The sequence below is a fragment of the Macrotis lagotis genome, chromosome 4, assembly GCF_037893015.1.
Source record: "Macrotis lagotis isolate mMagLag1 chromosome 4, bilby.v1.9.chrom.fasta, whole genome shotgun sequence".
Taxonomy (NCBI): domain Eukaryota; kingdom Metazoa; phylum Chordata; class Mammalia; order Peramelemorphia; family Peramelidae; genus Macrotis; species Macrotis lagotis.
This window is the reverse complement of record NC_133661.1, coordinates 240,727,050-240,746,694: the sequence shown is the minus strand read 5'-3', so window position 1 is coordinate 240,746,694 and position 19,645 is coordinate 240,727,050. Positions and strand designations below refer to the sequence as shown.

The following is a 19,645-nucleotide window of genomic DNA, read 5'->3' as shown; positions in this document are numbered from 1 at the left end:
TCAAATATAAAAATCTCTTATTTGACTTTTCCAACCCTCCTTGACTTGACACCCTTCTAACTCTCATTTCTTCTTTGATTTTACCTCTTTCCATGTGTTCTAAAATTTAGTTACCTCAGCTCTTCCTTCTCACAACATTCCATCTCTTCCCTCTGTGCCCTTTCACTGGCTATCCTTCATGCCATTCTTTCTCACCTCCACTTCCTGGATTCCTTAGATTTCTTCAGGATCCAGCTTAAATATCACCCTCTTCTGGAGTTTCACTGGGGCTCTGATTTTCCTCTAAGATTACTCCATTTAAATCTATTAATTTTATAAGAACAATTTTTCTATTTTTTCATTAAAATATGAACTCTTTGAATACTGGAACCCCTTTTGCCTTCTCTGTATTCCCCCCCCCCTGAACATAGGAAAGTGATTAATAAATGCTTCATTAATTTATTTTATTATTTTGAGGAAAAAATTACTAAAGCATTTTATATATTACGTAAGTCCAAAGTCCAGGTTGAATAGGAATTCCCTGTGGATGGTAAAGTTCTCAAGACATATCTCTTTACAGACTGTAGCTTCTGGAAGAGAATTGCAATCACTTAGGGGACTTTAGCCTGCATATCCACACAGAAAAGGTCAAATGAATGGAGAATGTTCATTGTCCATGCAATTGAGGAAAAGAATTTATCCAACAGTATGTATTCCAGGATAGACAATACAGATGTAAAATATGGGTGCAGAATTAAAGAGGAATCAATTGCTTTTTGGAAATGGCTTCCCATAAAAGCAAAAACCCATCATTTAATCAGAAACATTTTACTAGTCTTGTTCCATGGCAGCAAAACCTGCCTTGGAAAAACTAAAAATAAATACTACAGAGAGGGCAATGGAAATTCACATGGAAAATGGTCTGAATTCTGAGGAAGAATAGTAGTAGAGGATATCATAGTAGAGTAGATATCATTCGAAAGTAGAAGATAGGGTGGTCAGGTGGGGAGGGCAATGAATAAGAGATGACAGCCCCAGTGTCCCATTAATATGCTTGCTATTACATAGGATGGGGAGAGGATTCTAGGAAGATGGTGAAATAAATCAAGGACTTTCAACTCTCCAAATTTCCTCTGCCAAAAAAAAAAAAAAGACAGAATTTCCACTTGGAGAAGCAGAAATAAATACAGGGCAAAGCTGTTGTCCTCCTAAGACAATTTGAGAAGATCCCCCAGGAAAGATCCCATTAATTAGGGGTGGAGGTTGGCTTGATTGAAGTGCAAACACCTCTAGGCTGATTGCTAAAATCAACAAATAATAAGCCCTAGGGGCAGTTGGGTTAAGAGGCAGACTAGACCTTAGAAACTTTCTTTTTTTTGCAGTCTGTGTGTGTTTGACAGTAAAATAGAAGACTGAAGGATCTTTCATTGTCCAGGGATGCCAAGCACAGATATACTGACCAGATGCATTTCAATCTATGACTAGAGAGATGAATAATTGGTACAGTGGCAAGAGACAGGAACCCTGAAAACTGTGGGCATTTGCAGGAGAGCAGAGACCTTGGTTTCAAATCCAAGGAAGAGAGGACAGTTGTAGTTTGCAGCCACCAGAGGAATAACAGGCTGCGATATTTTTTCAGAATAGTATGACTGGGAGCCCTAAAGAAGAACCCAAAGTTGGGCCCTGAGACAGACCTCAGAAAATAATAGTGAGAGGGACCTGAGACTTGGAGTTTCATTCTCCATACTTCAAGAATACAACTTGATTACATTAATAGCTGCTAAAAACAGAAGAAAATAATAAATGAATAAATAAAAATGAGAAAGCAATGGAGAAAGAACCTATCATAGATATACACTTCATATGGGAATAGAGAAGATCTGGGTTCATATTCAGAGGAAGATAATGGAGCTAAAAATGCTACTCTTTTTTCAATGAGAAATGTCAAATGGTTCCAAGTCCAAAAAGAATTCTTAGAAAAACTTTAAAAGGACTTTAAAAAATCCTAAGAGAGAGATTGAGGAAAAATTAGGAAAAAATAAGAGCAATCTAAGAAAATCAAAGAAAGTTATGAAAAAAATCAACCAATTTGAAATGGAGAGTCAAAAACTTAAGAAAATAATTCCTTGAAAACTAGAACTGGAGAAGCTAATGATGTTCTAAGAAACAAAGAAATCATAAAACAAAATTGAAAAAATAGAAAAGAAACTGAAACATCTCTTTAAAAAAAACAACTGATTTGGAGAACAGAGAGGAAACACAATATAGAATAGTCAGACAAAATGAAAATAATGATTAAAAAAAGAATCTTGATACAATATTACAAGAAATTATCAAGACAATTGCCCTGAATATCTAGAAAAAGAAGGCAAAAAAGAAATAAAAAAAAATCCCCCAATCACCACCACTTGAAAGAGATCCCAGGATGAAAGCTTCTAGGAATATAATTACCAAATTTCAAAGTTCTCAGATTAAGAAGAAAATATTGGAAGCAACAATCGTTGCATATTTTCCTCCTTATTCCTCCTTATTCCTCATTTCAAATATCTTGGAGCTATAATAGGATTACACAAGACCTAGCAGCTACTATGCTGAAGGATCATAGGAATCTTGGAATACTAAATTCCCTAGAACAAAAAAACTGGGGTTATGATCTAGAATAACATATCCACCAGGTTAAGTATCCTGTGATAACTCCCCAAAGAACTTAAGGGAAAACTAAACATATAATATTTAGGAGAAAGACATAAAGATAAACATTATTGACCAATTATATGAGACTCAATAAAGTCAAATTATTTATTTCATATATGTGAACATATTAGCAGTACTCTTATAATTGTATTATTTAGATTGTTTGAAAGAAAGTCTTGGACTGAACTGAATTTGAAGAGGTGATTCTAAAAAAATTTAACTTTGTAGGAAGAGATAAAGTAATTACCTTATACAAATGAGGCATAAAAGGAAAAACTGATAATGGAAAAAGTTAGGGGGAGGATAGGTAGTACTGGAACCTTACTCTTAATCAGAAATGGGTTAAAGAGGGAAATGAGTCTTCTAAATTCAGAAAGAGATAAGAGGTCTAGGGGATAGGGTGAGGGGAAGAATAAGGAAGGAATTTTTGGAGGGGTGAGTAAGTAAATGAATAGGAGGGCAAGGTAATGGTAGAAGTAAAACAGGAATGAGAAGAGATAGGATGAATAGGATGACAAGGATAGAGAGGAAGAATAAGGAGGAAAATATGCAACAAGTAATTGTAGCTTAGAATGTGAAAGGGGCAAATTTAGTCATAAAATGGAAATGGATAGCAGATTGAAGATCTGAATTCAACCATGTTACTTTAGGAAACATTATAAAAATGAGAGTTACACAGAAAGGTTAAAAAAGGACAGAAGTAGAATTTATTATGTAAAAGAAGCCAATAGTAATCATGACCTCAAAGTTAAAGTTAAAATAGATTTAATCAAAAGTAAAAAATAAAGGAGCTACATTGTCTCAGCAATATTATTCAATGTTTAGATCATCTAAAATACCTCGACAGTATAAAATACCTGTCAAAACAGACATAGGGATTATATGAATATAATGATAAACTACTTTTTATACAAATAAATTCAGAACTAAATAATTGAAGTAATATTTATTGTTCATAGGTATGTTATAAATGGCTCATGAATACTCAGTCCAGAGTGATTAAAATGGTTTTAAAAAGACACACCACTCTAAAGGTGGGAGAGGGATGAGGAGTCCCAGAAATGTTAGGTCATTTATGCACTTTGAAAGGCTTTGTTCCTGCCCCTTCATGCCAATCATTGGCTGGGGTCACAATCTCCCCACCCTGCTTATTATTCTAATGAGATAGAACAGCTACCTCATTGAGCATGTGCAAAGGAGAAGTCCAAGACCCCAGGTTTATTTAGAACTAGGTGGGGCAGAACTGGCCTAATCTTAGTTCGATCAGATTGAGGTTAAATCTTTTGTTTTAGCTCACATACCTGCCCATAGGCAACAATACAGGTAGACCCAAGTCTTTGTAATATAAACTCACACTTCTCCCTTCACATTCTTGTGGAACTCAAACACCCCCATAATTCTCACAGGTATGTAAAACCAATATAATTTTTTAAATGACAATTTTACGTAATCTAATTATTCAAAGTCATCATAATTAAATTACTAAAAAATTATTTTACTGAGTTAGAAAAAAAATGATAAAGTTCTTTGGAAGAACAAAAGGCCAAGAACTTCAAAGCAACTAGGGAAAAAGGAAGTAGATTTAGTAGTATTAGACCTTAAACTATATTATAAGGGAGAGTCTTGTTGAAGTGTAAAAAGGATAATTTCAATCCTTTTAAATTAAAATTTTCTTGTATAAATAAAACCTTTGTAGCCAAGAACAGAAGGAATATAGAAAATTGGGAATAAACTTTCATAGACAATTTGTCAAATAGCTTGTGATTGGATTAGAATATTGCTGTGGGGTAGAAAAATGATGAACTGGTCAATTTAGAAAAACATGGGAAAAATCTATGAAGGAAGATTCTATCTACCTTCAGAGAAACAGAGGACAGGTAGAAATAAGCATAGTATGGTGTGTGTATGTATTTATATCTATATCTATATCTCTATGCTTAATTGTAACCTTCTTTGGAGGGAAATGAGGGAGGAAAATAAAGTTAAAAAGTGCAGCAGAGAACAAAAGAAAACTAACAAGGAAGCAAAGAGATTCTGGGCAGCTTTGAAAACAATATGAAATATTAGGTTTTCTTGACATGGAAATTTATTGTTTTATAATTGAATTCTCTCTTATGATCTGTTGTGGACATAGCAGTATTTTTTTATTTCTCATTTTGTATTTAAGTTTGTAATAAAAATTAATTTACAATCCCTTTCCCTAAAAAAATAAAAAACAACCACATATGATAAGCAGGCAAAGATGGATTGCAATCTCCATCAGTTGTAGCAAGGGAAGGGGATTTCCAAAATGAAGAGATCACTTTTGAGTAATTCTATTCCATTATTGATTGAACTCTTTCCCCAAGTCTACAATCCTAACCACATGGCTAATGAAGATTTCTCTAAATAGAATAAGTTTTGCACTTTGTCAGGGAAGACAATGCAAAATCACTGCCATCTGCTTCTCTGGATAGCTGGGGGGTGGGGCAGGGCATGATAACCAAACCTCCTTTTAAGGAGAAAGCTCAGGTTAGGTCAGATATCTTTGTATGTATCAATCTGTATCCATCATTTTTCTCCAGGAAACTAAAGAAAGATACATACAGGAATTTATATTATTCTTTTGATTCTTAGAATTATGGATTGTGTCCATCACTTTTGCCATCTAGTAACCCTATTTCCTCTCTCTGAGGAAAGAATCATAATCTGACCAACTAGTTTCTTCTCAAACCAGAGACTTTCAACCTCTCTTTCCTTTTCTTTGGTCTTAGAATGAAAGTTATCATCTTTTTAGAGCTGACAAGGATCTCAGGAATCCTAATTTTACAATTGAAGAAACTGAGGTCCAAAGAGATTCAATAATTTAAGATTATAGGGTATAAGTGACACAGGCAAGATTAAAACTCAGTTTTTTCTAATTCCAAATCTAAGCATTCTTTCAAGAGAAAAATATCATGAAAATAAATAAGGTATATTCCTTACTTTACTGGATAAATCTTGTCTGTGTCAGTCATTTTGTGTATTAATAAAATCATGAAGCTTGAAAAAAAATCCTTCCTGAATTCTACCTCTACCCTGCATGATATTAAATCTGATCTGAATGACTAATACCTAAGAGCCAGATCTATTCTGAACAAAGAAAGAGGAGCTTAAATTATTCTTAAAAGATTCATGTCAACAGTCAATTTATATCAATTAGGCCCAAACAAAAATCTTCCCCCTTCAATCCTGGGTTTCATTATAGATTATCTGAATTTTAGTAAACCTAAGTAAAGAATGTGAACTGCCAAAATGTAGCCAATAAAGTCAGGAGCTATTTATTTATTTATTGGTCTTTGCAAGGCAATGGGGTTAAGTGACTTGCCCAAGGTCTAGGCAATTATTAAGTGACTGAGGTCAAATTTGAACTCTATCCTCTTGATTCCAGGGCCAGTGATCTATCCATTGCTCCACCTATCTGTCCCTCAGGGGTTATTTAAATAGTTAATTCCATTAACTTTATTGGAATTATACAGCTGTCCCCAGCTGCATCATAATAAGCATTAGATTAATTAGTTTCATCCAACAGTTTAGATTAGGATCCTTGGCATTTCCCCTTCCTCTTTTGTTCAGGATATATCATTCAAATACTGAAATTGTTCAAGTAGCTGCTCTATCAAAATCCACACAATTCTGTTGGATTTGGTATATCACTAGCCATATCATTTGATGTGAAATCTTCTGCAAAGGACATCATGGATATTGGAATAAAAAGAGACTCCATCTTTTCTCCTCTATGACTTTTTAAAAGACTTATTGCCAAATCCTATGCCAACTAATGCATGAGAATGATTTGTCTTTTAATTTAAAATATTGTGTTGTGTGTGTGTGTGTGTGTGTGTGTGTGTGTGTGTACATGAGAGAGAGACAGACAGATGGCGGGAAATAGGGGAAGACAGAAAAACAGACAGGGCAAAATAAGAATTTTACTTAGGGGACATCACATTTTAAGAATACTAAACCTGGTAGAGAATACCAAATTTAGAAGGCTCAGGTCAAAACCTAACCCTCCCTACTCCTATCTATGCAAGGGAGGATGATGACAGGGAATATTGTTCTACTACCTTTCCCTGCTTCTTCACTTACTCTAGTTTGCTAATCACAGGCTGGCATTGCTGCCACCAGTTACTTCTGGTGTCCTCTTCCTGCTCATGGTAGCAAGTTCAATACCCAGGACAATGCCTGCTTAATTCCAAAGCAAGGGGAATGAAAAGGAAAGAACAATTGTGGGAATGGCTCCTAATCTTTGAACCTTTTAGCCAGAATAACTACTTGGGTAAAGGTTCTACTAAAGCAGTAAAGGTGTGGCAGAACAGGGTCAGAACACTCTTAGACCTATAATGCCTTCCTTCAAATCTCTTAGGGTCTGCAAGAGAGGGAGAGGGCAACAAATCTGGGGTACTGTTCCATAACTCTATTTGAAACTCAGTTTCCCCCCCCCCCCTCAATCTGCATTACCTGGAATAGAAAGGTTCCCTAAATCTCTCAAGTGTGAGGTAGAAAGGAGAGCGCCTATTGCACATTAGCCCCACCTGGTGGTAACTTAATCAGAGCAGTGATAGAGCTGTGGTGAGTAGCATTGTTCATCTACTCCTATTATTCATTATCCAAACGGGTTTTTGGTAAAAACAAATAAACAAAAAACCCACTCCTTTGCTCTGAGAAGCTATATTGAATGTATTGTTTTAGCTCTGAGCCCCAGCTAAAGTCACTTTGATTTCACTTTGGAAATCATATAACATCTGATTTTTTTCTTTTTTTAATCTTTATTTTCAGTTCCTAATTCTCTCCTTCTCTTAGTCCTCACCTCCACTGATAATGCAAACAATGAGATACCCATTATAAATATGAAGTTGTGTAAACCATATTTCCATTTTCAATCATGTTGCAAAAAAAGAAAGAAAATGAAAATGAAAAGGTGTGCTTCAATTTGCATTTAGTTCATCAGCTCTCTCTCTCTCTCTCTCTCTCTCTCTCTCTCTCTCTCTCTCTCTCTCCAGACTGATAGCATTTTCATTTTATGTCCTTTGGATTATATTGATCATAGTTACTTTATCTTCCACAGTTGATTATCATTACAATATTGCTGTTACTCTCTATAATATTCTCCTTCTACTAATTTCACTTTGCAGTAGTTCATATAAGTAATGTCATGTTTTTCTGAAACCATCCTACATCATTTCTTAAAACACAGTAGTATTCCATCACTACTATCACTAACAGTTGTGTCAACCATTCCCCGATTGATGGATATCTCCTCCAGTTTTTGATTCTTTGCCATCACAAATAGAGTGCTATAATTTTCAATTGATTTCTTTGGGATGTAGATCTAGTAGAGATATTGCTTTCAAAATGTATGTGTGGTTTTATAGCCTTTAGACATTGCTCCAAATTGTTCTCCAGAATGGTCTGACTAGTTCACAGTTCTATAAACAGTGGATTTGTGTACCTATTTTTTCACATCCCCAGAGTTGTTTTAATATACATTTCTGTAATTTTTAGTGATTCAGAGTTTTTTATATGATTGATAAGACATGATTTTTTTCTTCTGAAAGCTGTCTGCTCTTATCCTTTCACCCTTTATCAATCAGGAAATGATTCTTATTTTTTAAATTTGCCTCAGTTCCCTTTTATTTGAGAAATGAGAACGTTACTATAAATTTCCTCCCCGAATTTCCTACTTTCCTTAAAATTTTGACCATTTGGTTTTGGTTAAAAACTTTAAAATTTAATGTAATGAAAATGATCTATTTTTACCCCTCATGAGTCACTTTATCTCTTGTATGGTTATAAACACTTTCCTGATATATAGATCTGATGGATAATTTTCCCTCCCCAATACTCCTCTGATTTGCTTATCATAGTATCTACAGCAAGGAGTCAAGGTGGAGTAGTTTCAGCAAACTAACATCTGTCCTGATGCTCCCTATATCCCTCAGTCACAGAGTCCTGGACCCTTCATTATGAAAGCTGTTCTGCTTGTGCTTCCATTGTCCTAAGTCCATATATCTTCTCATGACCTCTCTTACTGGTCCACGTAACATCTATAGAGCTCATCAGTAGCTGAGTTCCACTTCTACTTTTTCCTGATCTAAAGTTTAAAGGTCACTGGAGACCTTGGTTTTCATTGTTCATCCTATCATGTTTCTCACTTTCTAATCCACTCAAGGGATTTATTTGCACTTCATAAAGGGATGTGGTATGGCTGCATTTTTAACTCATATCTCATCAATCCCATTTCTATGATCAAATTCTTGACTTTCAAGGATCATCTCTCTTACACTGGGAAGGCTAAGAAGCAGTGAGGAGGGAAAGCCTATACAAAGAAACAGTGGATGAAAACTAACCACTAAACTTCTTGTCTGGCCCCTCTAGGGATAGTCACTCTTTTCTAACTCCTTTCCCAGGGGGATTTCAAATGGCTTGGTCCTTTCTCTGCTTTTGGATTTTATAATACCATTTAACAATTTAAAAACAAACAAGCAAAACTTTGAATTTGAGCCTCCAGTCAGGGAAACCCTCTAGAAATTAAAAATAAAGTTTCCATTATACTTGGTGTGCAGTTGACCATAGCCTCCCTCTCAACTCCTTCTAAGGAAGCTAAATACAAATAATACTTTGAGTTAAGCCAATCTTATCTTAATACCAGACTAGGTGAATAGCAATGGAAAATATAAGCTTTTAAATAAATAGAATCAAGCTAAGTAACAAATTTCTGGAGGGTGGAGAAAAGGGAAGGTCAGGGAAAGTGATAGGTGAAGTGTCACTATTATTGCTCTCCAAACAAAAACAGCTATCTTCATTTATACATTAGCATTTTCTACTTAATTTAACCTCTCTGATTGGGAAGCAATGGTGGTGACAACAATAGCAGTGATGGCACCCATCCACTGGAGCTCTTTTCTTTCTATCTCTCTCCCAACCCCAAGTTCTTGTCTCTGTCTGTCTCTGTATCTCTCTGTTTCTCTCAGTTCCTCTCCTCTCCTCTCTGGAGTGTGTTTCATTGCTCATATCTCTCCACTGATGTCTTCTCCTTTTCTGATGGAAGTTGGAGTTCTGTCTTATTATTTTAAGGAGAGATTCATTTCCAGGGCTTACATAAACAGGCATTAGGGATTTCATAACCACCAACAGACATTGCTATCAAATGCCCTACTATGTATAGATTTAGGAGTCATATGATGATTGACACTATTATAATAAGTTCACCAAGAGAGTCAGTTCATGAGGAGAAAGTAAAGTGGTCTCAGGACAGACTTGAGGTCCCCTATGGCTAGAGGGCAGTGTATAAAAGAAAGGTAAGCTCAGGAGAGATTCTTCCTGATAAAGTAATGATTTTTCACACTAGGATCCCAAGGCCCCCTGGCTCTCCTAGCAACTTAGGACACCTTTCCTGCCTCCTGGCCCAGGTTAAAAAATTCCTAGTTAGTGGTGTGAGCTTATTTTGGCCAACAAGTTATATACAGGAAAAATTGGTACCTTAAAAGATAGAATATAAACATTATTAGAACTATAAGCCTCAAATAGAATTTAAGAAACTTTTCAGCTCCAGTTCCAAATTCCAGGCTAACTTTGTCACCTCCTTCTACTCTTTCCCTCTTTGTTTGGATATTAGGTTCTGACCATCTGTGTTAATCATTATTATGCAGAGACTAAACCCAAACTTTGTCTAGGCAGTAAGAACTGCATTTTGCTGGCAATTTCACAATGAAATGAGTACCCTAGAGTCTGATTATATATAGCTTTTCTTACACAGTGGAGTGCTGTCAAGTGCGTAAGTAAAGCCAAGGTCTGTGTCTAGAAAATATTTGATCTGAGAGAGTGGGAACATGGGTCACATCCCACCCTTCCTAAAATAGCCAATTATAAACTTGTCCCAAACAAAGTCACATCCAACCCCCTTTATTCATTAGTAGGTCAAGACTCCTCTAGTAGACCCCCTGTTGCCACTGGCCTCCTTTTATCCCAGATGTTGGTTCTTCAAGGAGGTTTAACCTAATGAAACACAGGCACTAGTGTCAGGTGCTTCAAAGGTCAACTTACTTTAATAATTTAATTTCAACCTTATTTCTATTTTTGTGTGAGTTTTAATAAGGTGCATAATTATTAAAACAATACTACTTATACTTAATTCATAAAACAGGGAGTGGGTCTGGACTGGTCCTGTGATTTCATTAGTACTGGGAACTACTGAATGAAGAAATTCACCCTCTCAATTCAATACTTTCTTTGTAACTTAGAAGCTTTTTTTAAAAACAGTAATTTATTTTTTCAATTACACATAAAAACAATTTTAAATTTTTATAAAATTCTTGAGTTGCAAATTTTCTCCCTCCTCTTCCTAAGATGGTAAGCAATTTGATATAGGTTATATATGTGCAATCATGAAAAACATATTTCCATATTAGTCATGTTGTGGATAAAACAGACAAAAAGAAAAAAACATGAAAAAAATTAAGCAATTGAAAATAGTATAACTTGATCTGAATTCAGACCATCAATTCTTTCTGATGGATAGCATTTTCCATCACGAGTCTTTTGAACTTGCCTTGAATCATTGCATTGCTTAGAAGAGCTAAGTCAATCATAGTTGCTCCTTGCATAATGTTGCTGTAACACTTAAATCTTGAGAACCTACCAGTGCACTGAGAGGTTAAGAGACTTGCCCAATGTCATATAGATAGGATGTCAGAGGTAGGACTTCAACAAGTCTTTTAAAAACACTGGTATCTATGAAACCATGCATTGCAATTTATAGGAATATAAATTACATAATTTTTATACAAATATTAATACATACATATTGGGAGTGAGTGCACAATAATTTTTGGATGATAGAGGTATACAATCAAAAATGTTTGAAGATAACTGATCTCGTAAGAAGAACATTGAATGTGGAGTCAGAAAAACTGAGCTGTGACTGTTCTACATCCTAACTTTGCTTTTTAAGACATTCTTTTCCTCACAGGCTTTTTTTTTTTTTTACCTCTTTTGCTATTTGGCCTAGTCTGTTTTTAAGGTGTTATTTTCTTCAGTATTTTTTGTGTTTCCTTTACCGACTCATTTTTCATGACTTTTTTGCATCATTCTCATTTCTCTTCCCAAATTTTCCTCTCTTATCTGATTTTCAAAATCCTTTCTGAGTTTTTCCATGGCTAAGGTCTAACTTTTTAAGTTAGACAATTAGCAATTGGCAGAAAAAAAAGTTCCCTACCCCTGTTTTTAATACTTGTTGAATTTGATCATTGAATAAAATGGCATTATATGGAATCTTTTATTTCAACTTAATTCGAAAGTTGCCATGAGAATAGAATGAAATAGTATGTATGAAAGCAGCTATTATTAGATATCCAAGAGAATGTTTGTAGATTAATACCCTTTTGAATAGTGCCTTACATTAAATTCTCTGTAATGGATGCTATTTTAAGAACTCAAAAGGTTAGACTTAGTAATTAATTCAACACCAAGTCTAGACATGCTAACAAAATATGATAACAAAACATTTATTAACATTTTTGTAAGTAGGGTCATAGAATATTCTATATGCAATGACTTGATCACAGTCTACTATGCTTAACAAATGTTTCTTTAACAACTCAGTTGAATTAAAATTATAACTGATCAACTGCTTTTTTTACCCCATAGGAAGTTCACAGAAACTCATCTGAAAACCATACCCAGTGATGCATTTGCAAATCTGCCCAACATTTCCAGGATGTAAGTTATACTTTAATATTAAATGAAAAAGCTTTCATTTATCATCTTTAAAAAGTTGTGTAACATCCAAAGAAGTTATTAGTTATATAACGTACTCCATAAAATTTATTTCTATTGGTTTAAAAGTTGTGAAAATCTAACAATACTTGCCTATCGCCACATTCCTAACTTTTCTTTTCTGACTAGAAATGGCAGTTCTAATGTTTTTTTAAAGTTGTAATTAACTAAACTTTGAAAATTAAAAATTAATCCAAATTTGTTTAGTCCTTAGATTTTTCATAACATCCCTTAAAAATGAATGGAATTTCCCAGATAAATGAATAGAATCAAATAGTATTCAATAGTAAATTAATTTCAGAGGCCTCAGGCTTTCCAGTAGAAGAGAGAATACCTTGTAAAAAGAATGTTGAACTCGAAGTTAGAAGTCCTGACTTAATAACTAACTGGATAACTCTGACCCTTCATCTATGAAATGAGGATGAAAATATTTATCCAATCTACCTATAAAGAGATCAAATACAATATGTTGTGAAATAACTGAAAATATTATACAAAACAAGGCTAATATGACCCTTTCCTAAATTATCACTCCTAAATGAACCATTCTTATCATAATACAGTTTTTAAACTTGTTCTGTTCCACAGCAAATTTGTTTGATCCCTGTTATTTATGACCCAAATTCCATGGACCTACAACATATCTATATACCTCCTATCATTCCAATTCTTTTCATATCTTTATCTATCACTTAAAGAGATTTTCTACCCTTTTATTCATCTCTCATATTCCAATCAAAGCCTCAGTAAAATTTCAATGAAAAAAAAAGGCAAAATTTTAACAAGGCTAACTTTTAACATTATACTGAAATTTCTATTAGGTAATTTTTATTTATGTCAGCATTCCTTCCACCAATGCAGCAAGCCCATCCTATGGCCAAAAAGTTCCTCTGTCATTGATCAACTTGATAACAAGTATCTCTGAGCTAAGCTACATTGATCTTCCAATGAAAGACAGATTAATCACTAGGCCCTTATTTGATGTTCTTTCTGATAGAATCCATAAAAGCCCAGAATCATTGATATAGACTTTGAAAACCAGGTTCTCCTCCAGTTCACAATGAGACATCAGAAAGAGAATTTAGTGGAGGAAGTAAAAAATTTGCAAATAAAAAAGAAAGAAAGAAAGAAAGAAAGAAAGAAAGAAAGAAAGAAAGAAAGAAAGAAACTGAAGAAGGAAATGGCAAACTACTTCATTATCTTTGCCAAGAAAACCCCCAGGGGAGTCATGAAAAATCAGACACAAATGAACAATACAATGACAAAAATATCAAGACACCAGATCACATTTGTTTTGCACCTAGCTACTCTCCTTTATTCAAATCACTTCAAAAAATTAAGCACCAACCATGTGCCAAGTGCTCTCCAAAGTGATAGGGATACAAAAAAAGGGGGAAAGACAGTCCCTGGTCTTATGGAGTTTACAATCTAAGTTTTCCAATCTGAGATTGCCTGCCAGATCCCTAAATTTGGGTTCTAAACTGACTAGCTATTTTATAGTAGATCCACAAGGTATGACAAGGATGTAAAGTTTCATGTCTTTGATTGTTTGATTCAATAGAGATGTTCTCACCTGATAAAGCTATCATTTAATTCAGAGTATTACATTAGTTATATTAAATGGAGTGAAATGATCCATTGCCCTCCACCCTTCTTATTTTCCATGAAGAATCTTTGTTACTAGAGTTAGAGGTGATATAGAAGGCACAGGATGCACTGTAAGAAAGCAAGGTCAATGGAAAGAGCACCGGCCTTGGAGTCAGGAGTACCTGGGTTCAAATTTGACCTCAGACACTTAATAATTACCTAGCTGTGTGGCCTTGGGCAAGCCACTTAACCCCATTGCCTTGCAAAAACCTAAAAAAAAAAAAGAAAGCAAGAAGGTAATGTTATGTTGTAAAAAAAATGCTAATTAAAATATAACTCATATAAAGCTCTTAGCCTCGAAAGCAACATTTTACTTCCTTTTAAAGGACTCACCTATTTAGTAAAGGAGTAGATTGATGCTTGATTGAACAAACCCTAGCATTTGTTTTCTCCTCTAAATTCATGATCAATACCCTGTAAATCACACCATCCCAAAATATCACAGAATCTATTCTATTTCATACCTCTAGAGGTCACTGCACTCAGCATATCATCCTGGTGAGAGGGTAGAGAGTCCCTCAGATTAGGGTCATTGATGAGGTCTAATCAGACAAGACTATATGATAATTTCTAGACCTTTTGAGATTGAACTGAAATCTAAAGAAAATCACCCCAAGTTCTCTCCATCTACTAACAAAAGATAAGACTCTTAGGCTTATGAATCTATTGACCCAGTGTTACCTTTGATGGCAGAGGATTGAATTAAATCTGTCATCTTCAACAAGGACACTCAACTTTCTTGGGCCTCAGATTCCTCTGCTGTAAAAATGAGGGGGTAGACCAGATAGCCCTGAAGTTCTTTTCAGCTTAATCTAATTCCTAGGATGTAGCTAGATAGCCCAATGGATAGAGCACTAAACCTTAGTTCAGATTCAGCCTCAGACAATATCTATAGGACCTGAATAAATTACTTAACCTCTGTCTGCCTAAATTTCTTCAACAGCAGAGGATAATAATAACACCTATCTCCTAGAGTGGTTTTGAGGAACAAATGATACCATTTGTAAAGTGATACATAATAGATACTTGGGAAATGCTTGTTTCTTCTTCTCTATCTCCAAGCCCCAAATTCAAAAATATCCTTAAATAATGGGGGGGGGGGGGAAGAAATGAGATGCTGAATATGTGTGAGAGGTGAGAGGGATAGAGGAATGGAATAAGGCAATTCCAATAAAGTTGCATACTTTTTTCCTGTCCCAACTATGCAGGTTATAATTCCCTTCCCTCTACCCCCTCCTCAACAATAAGAAGAAAACCTAGAGGAAGAGAAAGGGCAAAGTGGTTGTAAGATTAAAGAGGGAAAAGAAGAGAAGAAAAAGGAGAAGAGAACAGAAAGGAGGAGAATGAAATAGCTTTCTCTCTCCTGTAAGAGGGAGAAAGCTTCCTAACCAATTTAATTTCAAGAAGGGTATTCCTATGTCTCAAAAAGATAGTCTCAGAAGTACTTGTTAGTACTTAGGTGGTACTTGGCTTGCCATTCCCAAATTTTCAGATTGAGCTGAAAATAGATTGAGATGTCACTCTACATTGGTAAAGCAATTCGCTTCTTCCAATCAGGTTTCTCCTTGCTTTCCTTCTACAATCATCATCTAGAAATTACACATTTTTTCCATTTTGTTTTTAAGTATATTTAGTTTTTAGTTTATTTAGAGATTTAAATTTCACTCTAACCTTTAGCTTATATAAATGAATAAACAAAATTAAAGATCACAGCAATATATGAAAAGACTACAAAACTTATAGTTTTATAATGATAATTTTAAGTGCTCAAAAAACCCCCTAATATAAAGTTCTTAGTAGCTCTGTTGAGTTGCCATGTTGTGGCAACCTTTACTAATTCAGTCAATTAACCAAAGATTACAAGAGCACAAAGATTCTGATTGCTATCACCAGGATTTAATTCATACTTGTTCAGCTCTTTTTATTTTATGGTAGGAACCAAGAAGAAAATTTCCAATTTGGCAACTTTTGGCAACAAGGGTACAAATTCACTCAAGTAAACAAATAAAATTGGTATCTGTATAGTCCTGTAAACTAGTTATCCAAATCATATCCAAGCAGTTTCCCAAGCAAAAGTTATGTTTCAAAAGATAAACAATTTCTTTTCATTAAGTTATGCTTTAAATTTGCTTTAAATTCAAAAGCAAGAATTTTTTTTGAAAAGAATCACAGTTCTTAAATCTTAACAGTTGTCCTGACTTCATTTGCTTACTTTGACATGGAGAAGGACCTATTTTTTCATTCTTATTATAAGAATTTTATAATATGTCTCATGGTCAGGACTGATCTGAAGCAAGAGATTAAAAATGGAAATCTGCACCTAAAATTCTTAAGATTTTTCAGGCAGGGGCAGCTAGGTGGCTCAATGGAAAGAGCACCGGCCCTGGAGTCAGGAGGACCTGATTTCAAATCAGACCTGAGACATTTAATAATGATCTAGCTGTGTGACCTTGGGCAAGTCACTTAACCCCATTGCCTTGCAAAAAAACAAAAAACAAAAAGAAGATTTTTCAGGGAGAAGAAAGGAGAAAGGGCTGAGAGGTAAAGTGATTTACCCAGAGTCATATCATCAGAATACTTCAGAGATGAATTTTTTTTTGCAAGGCAATGGGGTTAAGTGGCTTGCCCAAGGCCACACAGTTAGGTAATTATTAAGTGTCTGAGGTCAGATTTGAACTCAGGTACTCCTGACTCCAGGGGCAATGCTATCCCCTAGAGAAGAATTTTAAACCCAGGACTTCCTAACTCTCGATCCACTGTGGAAAAGACTATGAACTGATTTTTTTTCCTTTCTAGAGGGATTAGTGTCAGAATCTCCATCATCTTCCTGATTTGGAATTCTCTACTCTAAACTCTGCTAGGGATATATGTAGTTCTATGTTCTTTTTATTAGAGAACTTCTATAGAAACTATCAAAGAATCAAAGAACGTTTACTGTGCTTTTACTGTATACCAGGATACATGTTAAGTGCTGAGGATGCCAAGAAAGGCAATTATATGGTTCCCTGCTCTCCAAGAGTTTAAATTCTAATTGGAAAGACAATATGTAAATAACTAAATATGCACAAGCCTATATAGAATAGATAAAAGGTAGCTCAAAGAGCAATTGGGGGGATCAAGAAAAATCTCCCTGCTGGAGATGAGATTTGATCAGAAACTTAAAAAGAAGCCAGAAAACTAAGGGGCAGATGCAAGGGAGAATATTCCAGGTTTGGAGAGGGAGGGGCAGCCAGGGTAAAGGCACAGAGATGGTTATAGCTAGATCAGAAGGTATGGCAAGGAGAATTATATGTTAGAAAACTGGAAATGTTGGGAAGGGGCCAGGTTTTGAAGTGCTTGAAATGCCAAAGAGATGGCATCATATTTGATCCTGAAAATAATAAAGAGTCACTGGAATCTGAGATGCCTGTTTTAGGACATCCTTTTCCAAATATCCAAAAGGCAGTCGGTGATGTGAGACTAGAGAGACTAGGATCTCTCTCAAAACTAAAGCTGAGAGAAGCCACAAAGGGACCCAGTGAGGCAGTTTTCCTACTCAAGGTAACTGGGAAAAGAGCAGAAAGGCTCTGCTCCCCTGGGTCGGAGAGGCAGCCTGCCAGAGGGGTGACCCACCAGAGCCAAAGAACCTCAGCCTCCCGGAGGCAGCCCCAGGGTGCTGGGAGTCTCAGCTCACAGCAGCAGGGGAGTCTCCTGAGCTGCACCCCGAGGAGCACCCGGCACAAAGTGGGAGAACAGCGGGGGACCTCTGCCAGAGCAAGCACGTGGAGCCCAGACCTCAGGGCACACAGCAAGCAGCATCCTCTTTCCCCAGCCCTGATCCAGGAAACAGAAGCAGGTGGAGCCGGTAAGCAGGAGCCCCCAGGGCATGAGCCCATTGAGCTGAGGAAGGGGAGTGAAGAGAGACTGCCTAGCTCTGTCCTCTGCCCCTGAAACAGGACTCAGGGGCTCTGACCACATTCAGATCTGGATTGCAGTCTAGGCCCCCCCCCCAATAGAACAGCAGAGCCCCCCCCCCTCACCTCAGCCCCATGGCAGAGGGGGGGTGCTTATGGTCATTCACAGACCAGAAGGGAGGACAGAGCCTCACACACTGAGACCCTTGTGGGAGTGTCCGAAAGGCTCGGGAAGCACCCCCAAAACAGGCTAAGCCTGGGAAAATGAGCAAGCAGAGAAACAAGAGGAACACCATTGAGAAATATTTTGCAAATGAGCCCAAGAAGGACCAAAATACTCAGTCTGAAGATGAGGAAGCACAAGCTCCTGCATCTAAAGACTCCAAGAAAAAACAGAAATTGGGCTCAGGCTATGACAGAGCTCAAAAAAGACTTTTAAAATCAAATGAGGGAGTTGGAAGAAAAACTGGGAAAAGAAAGGAGTGAGATGCAGGAAAAACATGAAAATGAAGTCAGCAGCTTAGTCAAGGAAATCCAAAAAAATGCTGAAGAAAATAGCATGCTAAAAACCAGCTTAGGTCAAATGGATAAAACAGTTCAAAAAGTTATTGAGGAGAAGAATGCTTTAAAAAGCAAAATTGGCCAGATGGAAAAAAAGATAAGAAAACTCTCTGAGGAGAACAAATCCTTCAGACAAAGAATAGAATTCAGGGAGATTGATGAATTTAACAGAAATCAGGAATCAATACTTCAAAACCAAAAAAATGAAAAATTAGAAGAAAATGTGAAATATCTCATTGAAAAAAACAACTGATATGGAAAACAGACTTATGAAAGATAATTTAAAAATTATTGGAATACCTGAAAGTCATGATCAGGAAAAGAGCCTTGACATCATTTTCAAAGAATTACTACAGGAAAATTGCCCTGATGTTCTAGAAGCAGAGGGCAAAATAGAAATGGAGAGAATCCACCAATCCCCCAGAGAAAGAGATCCCAAAAAAAGCAACCCCTAGGAATATTATAGCCAAGTTCCAGAACTCCCAAGTCAAAGAGAAAATATTACAAGCAGCCAGAAGGACACAGTTCAAATATCGTGGAGCTGCAGTCAGGATCACACAGGACTTAGCAGCAGCTACATTGGAAGCTTGTAGAGCTTGGAATCCAATATACCGGAAGGCAAGAGAGCTTAGAATGCAGCCAAGAATGAACTACCCAGCAAGGCTGAATGTCCTCTTCCAGGGAAAAAGATGGACTTTGAATGAAGCAGGGAAATTTCAAATGTTCCTTTTGGAATGGCCAGAGCTGAACAGAAGGTTTGATCTTCAGATACAGGACTCAGGTGAAGCATGGAGATTGGAGGAGAGGGGGGAAATATGAGGGACTTGAGGATGAACTGCATGTATTCCTGCATAGAAAAATGACACTGATAATACTCATATGAACCTTCTCAGTTAATAGAGCAGGTAGAGAGAGCTTTTATAGTTGAAGCACAGGAGAAAGCTGAATTTGAAGATAAAATATGGTGTAAAAATGGAGTCAACAGAAAAAAAAGGGAAATGGAATGGGAGAAAGAAAAAGGAGAGGGGGAATAGTCCAAGATATTTCACATAAGGTTTTTTTTTTATTACAATGAG

The 19,645-nt window shown here is 36.0% G+C and overlaps 1 protein-coding gene across 1 annotated transcript in view; it reads left to right on the top strand.

Annotated features, from left to right (window-relative positions):
- TSHR (thyroid stimulating hormone receptor) overlaps nucleotides 1-19,645 on the top strand; it is a 174,412-nt gene that overhangs the window by 70,426 nt on the left and 84,341 nt on the right. The window contains exon 2 of the mRNA XM_074232062.1: nucleotides 12,340-12,411. Within this exon, the coding sequence (XP_074088163.1) occupies nucleotides 12,340-12,411 (72 nt within the window). The remainder of the gene's footprint in view (nucleotides 1-12,339; nucleotides 12,412-19,645) is intronic.